At 43.1% G+C, this 4,583-nt stretch overlaps 1 protein-coding gene across 1 annotated transcript in view; it reads left to right on the top strand.

Annotated features, from left to right (window-relative positions):
• Positions 1–4,583, top strand: part of LOC107100970 (syntaxin-binding protein 4-like) — a 158,732-nt gene that overhangs the window by 110,686 nt on the left and 43,463 nt on the right. The window contains exon 9 of the mRNA XM_015399683.1: positions 1,696–1,837. Within this exon, the coding sequence (XP_015255169.1) occupies positions 1,696–1,837 (142 nt within the window). The remainder of the gene's footprint in view (positions 1–1,695; positions 1,838–4,583) is intronic.

The raw sequence follows: 4,583 nt of genomic DNA, 5'->3' as shown, positions 1-4,583 counted from the left end.
TAACCAATGAGTGTTTGCGTTCTATGACTCATCCAATCACACTAGTTTTCACTAGATGTGGATGGAGCCAATGATCTGCATTGGATGGAGCACATGACGGGAAATAAAGATTTAGAAACATTAAACCGAAGCCAACGAGTAACATTTGTTTACAAATGTAAGGAATAGAAAATACAGATACTTGTGTGAAAATGCAATGAGTAGAAGTCAGAAGTAGGAAGAAAAATAAGTAATGGAGTAAAGTATAGATTCCTAAAAAGTGTACTTAAACACAGTAACGAAGTATTTGTAGTTACTAGACACCTCTGCTTAATTTGCACATTATTTAAAAAGGGGAGCGAAGGGTGTGTTCCAACTACAGAGGAATCACACTCTTAACCCTGGTAAGGTCTATTCCGGAGTTCTGGAAATGAGGGTTCGTTGGATAGTTGAATCTGGGATTCAGGAGGAGCAGTGTGGTTTTAGTCCTGGCCGTGGAACACTGGATCAGCTCTACACCTTCAGCAGGATTCTGAAGGGTGCATGGGAGTTTGTCTAACCAGTCTACATGTGTGTTGTGGACCAAGAAAAGGCATTCAACTGTGTCCCTTGGTGGGTGGGTCCTGTAGGGGGTACACGGGGAGTATGGAGTACCTTTTAATAAAGTCTGTTAGGTCTCTGTACGTTGTCAGAGTCTGGTCCCGTTGCCGGCATTAAGTTGGACTCGTTTCAGGTGAGGGTTGGACTCCACCAAGCTTGCATTTTGTCACCAATTCTCTTCATAACTTTTATGGACAGAATTTGTAGGCGCAGGTGTTGAGGGGATCTGTTTTGGTGGCCTTAGGATAGTGTCAGTTATTCACAGATGATGTGGTTCTGTTGGCTTCATCAGGGCGTGATCTACAGCTCTCACTGGAGCGGTTCGCAGCTGAGTGAGAAGCGGCCGGGATGAGGATCAGTGCCTCCAAATACGAGACCGTGGTCTTAAGGTGGAAAAGGGTAGAGTGCTTTCTCCGGGTTTGGGAGGATGTACTGCCCCTAGTGGAGGAGTTTAAGTATCATGTGGTCTTGTTCACAAATTAGGGGAAGATGGAGCGGAATATCGATAGGCGGATTGGTGCGGGGTCTGCTGTGAAGCGTGCGCTGTACCAGTCTGATGTGGTGAAGAGAGAGCTGAGCCAAAAACTATACTCTCGATTTACCGGTTGATCTACGTTCCTACTCTCATCTATGGTCATGAGCTTTGGGTCATGACCAAAAGAACGAGATACCGGATACAAGCGGCTGAAATGAGTTTTCTTTGTAGTGTCTGGGCTCTCCCTTAGAAATAGGGTGAGGAGCTCAGTCATCAGGGGAGGACTCAGAGTAGAACCGCTGCTCCTCTAAGTCAAGAATAGCCAGTTGAAGCGGCTCGGGCATCTAGTTAGGATGCTTCCTGGACATCTCCCTGAGGTGTTCCGGTCACGTCCCACCGGGAAGAGGCCCAGGGGGAGACCCAGGACACGCTGGAGGGACTTTGTTTTTTCAGCTGGCCTGGGAGCGCCTTGGGATTCCCCCGGAGGAGCTGGCTCAAGTGGCTGGGGAGAGGGAGGGATGGATGGATGGATGGATGGATGGATGGATGGATGGATGGATGGATGGATGGATGGATGGATGGATGGATGGATGGAATTGCCACATTTCATTTATTGTTGCGTCTTTTCTAATTATTTTCAGTCAAGATAACACGGTGGACATCGCCTTCATCCCAGGAAAAGGGCTTTTTCCAAGCAGCACATCGCTCCACAACGGAGTACAGCGAGCCGCAGCCAACAGCTACAACTCTGGACGCCTAAAAGTTCACATCCGATCACCTGAGGTCAGGTTTATTACATTTCATGGTTCTGTCAGGGTTTTACCACAGCTAAGTCTTTTATTACTTTTGCAAGAACAAGGCTTCTCTAAAAGCAGAAATATTTTCAGCTTCTGCCGTTTTTCTTAACACTTTCTAGGATACAGCAATAGGTATTCTGGGACCATATTTGCCAAGGAGTTACTGCACTCAGTATTTGTGGTCAGTTTCACAAAGCAGGTTTATTGAAAACTGAGGTTTTTTAACCCTGATATCAGGGAAACTTAGTTTTCCATTTCGCCAAGGGAGTTTACTCAACGTCTGTTTATGTTGCTGTAGTAACATTCTCTCCAGAGCTAACTTGATCGGGAGCAGCTGTTGTTCAGTGTCTGTCTCTGCTCTCCAGGAAACCAATCACATTGATTTATTTCATGATTAAGTCAGGGAATTTTTATTCGTTGTTTTGTGCATAAAAAAATAAAAATAATTGGATGAAAGAACATTGATGGAGAGAAATATCAGCTGTGCTGCTTCTATCAACACCTTTATTTATAGATGTTGGAGGTTGACCTGTTTTTCAGTGTAGTCCTGTTTCTCTGACTGGGACTGGCTGGATGTGCTCTCTTCATCCTCTGACATGGGAGCTGGCTGGGAGCTCGTCTGCCTGTCTGTGTGTTTCCTGGACAGGGCCGCTTTTTACAGTTGCCTTTTGTATCTATGTTTCTTTTTCTATGTCTGTCTCCTTGAACCCCAGTGGGCCTCAGCAGATGGCCGCTCACACTGAGCCTGGTTCTCCTGGAGGTTTCTTCCTGTTAAAAGGGAGTCTTCCTCTCCACTGTCACTGCAAGCATGCTTAGTGTGAGGGATTGACTTTGGGTCGATGAGGCCAATGGTTTTCATTAGATAGAAAACTTTGAATCTATTTTAAATGGATAATCTGGTGAAATGTAAAGAGCCTTGAAATGACATGTGTTGTGAATTGGCGCTATATATATAAACTGAATTGAATTGATGTGTCATAACAGCTTCATAGTTTATAGTATTTACTGTGTGATGGAAGACAGTATTTTATTCTGCATTAAAATCTCTAGTTCCAGTGGTATGAAATAGGCCCTTCCTCCTGCCTGTTGTCATGGTGACTTGTTGAGTCGGGGCTCCATTGATGATGGTTTTTCATAGTTTTCACTGTACAACTATGAGAGGAAATCGAGTGTATAAAGATGGATGAGATGATCGATAAGATTCTAAGATGCGTCCTGACATATTCCCCATTTATTCCTCCATTAATAAATGTGGATGTTTCAAGTCTATTTAAACTATTTGCCATTTTCAAAGTGAATGCTATGAAAACCAGAGATCTAAAAATATTTAGTTGCTTATTAAGAACTCCAGTTCAGTTTAAACTGTCCTACTAATAGCATCATACCTCAATAGATATGATCTTTCAGAAGGTTTTGTTGTGTTTTTATCCTTTGCTAACATTTATATAGGGGTCAGAGGGGCTAGCAACTGGATGGAGGTAAAGAGAGTCGTGGATTGTCACTCATCTTGTTTTGGTCTGCAGACACTCTTCAATAGCCTGTCTGTAGACCACACAACCTGTCAGTAATGGTGAAGTTTCACTAATTGCCCAATTAGGTAAATAATAAAGCTGCCTATCCACTGAAATTAGCGGGTTAACATTGCCACTTGGCAAAAATCCTGACCGGCAGCTGTGTAGTCTTTGTCTGCGCACTGCTGCGTATCTTGTGATGTCATCATGCTGGTTTGGCGTAAATGATGTCATCAGTGCAATAGAAATCAGAATAATAAAAAATAGAGAGCAACATGGAAGGCAGGCAGGACAGGGCTCTTTTGTCCATCTGAATCTCTCTTACCTACGGAGCCCCTCTGATGACATGGTCAAAAAAAATTTTTAATTGTGGCCACGAAGTAGTATTTCGTGCGCACGTTAAACTTATTGCGTGGCCACGAAGTAGTATTTCGTTCGCGCGTTAAACTTATTGCATGGCCACGAAGTAGTATTTCGTTCGCACGTTATACTTATTGTGTGGCCGCGAAATACTACTTCGTGGCCACAATTAAACATTTTTTTTGACCATGTCATCAGAGGGGCTCCGTACTTACCAGTGCTGCTCCATGCTTATCAAATGCAATCAGAGTTAGCTTGTTAGAGACTTGATTGGCACAAAGTTGTGACATGTTCAAGGGTATCAGTGGCGAGTGGATGAGCTGTTTAAGGCAATTTTTACCCCTGTCACATGCCGAGTCGTTAACCAGGTTGAAGAAGGTCAATGGACCGTTCCCACTGCCACTAACACTCGAATGCTTGCCTTTTTGAGCAGGTTTTTTGGTCAGTGCTGAAAGGGATCTAAGAATACTTTTGACACCGCTATTTTTAGCCACTTTTAGTAGCTGTTGGCCAGATTAACGGTTAAAGAAGGTTTAGAATCAGAATCAGAGAATCAGAATTCTTTATTGTCATTGCTCCACAGGGGTGCAACGAAATTACTTGAAAAAGAAAAAAACACAGTACAAGCAATCAGTGCAAATTTAAAAATATAAAATAAAAAAATAAAATTAAATAAATAAACACGAAAAAAAGTTTAAATAGGGATACTGCGGGCTCTCCTGAGGTAGCGGGTACAGGTTATTGCACGTGAGGTAGCATTATAGTTACCGTTAAATTGTACGTGAGGCGTTCAGGGCAACAACAGCTCTAGGAAAGAAACTGTTTCTCAGTCTGGTTGTTTTAGTTCTTATTGCCCTGAAA

The sequence above is a fragment of the Cyprinodon variegatus genome, unplaced genomic scaffold (assembly GCF_000732505.1).
Source record: "Cyprinodon variegatus isolate N-32 unplaced genomic scaffold, C_variegatus-1.0 Scaffold1038, whole genome shotgun sequence".
In the NCBI taxonomy this organism is placed as follows: domain Eukaryota; kingdom Metazoa; phylum Chordata; class Actinopteri; order Cyprinodontiformes; family Cyprinodontidae; genus Cyprinodon; species Cyprinodon variegatus.
The sequence above is the reverse complement of the archived record's forward strand: the minus strand, read 5'-3'. Positions and strand labels throughout refer to the sequence as shown.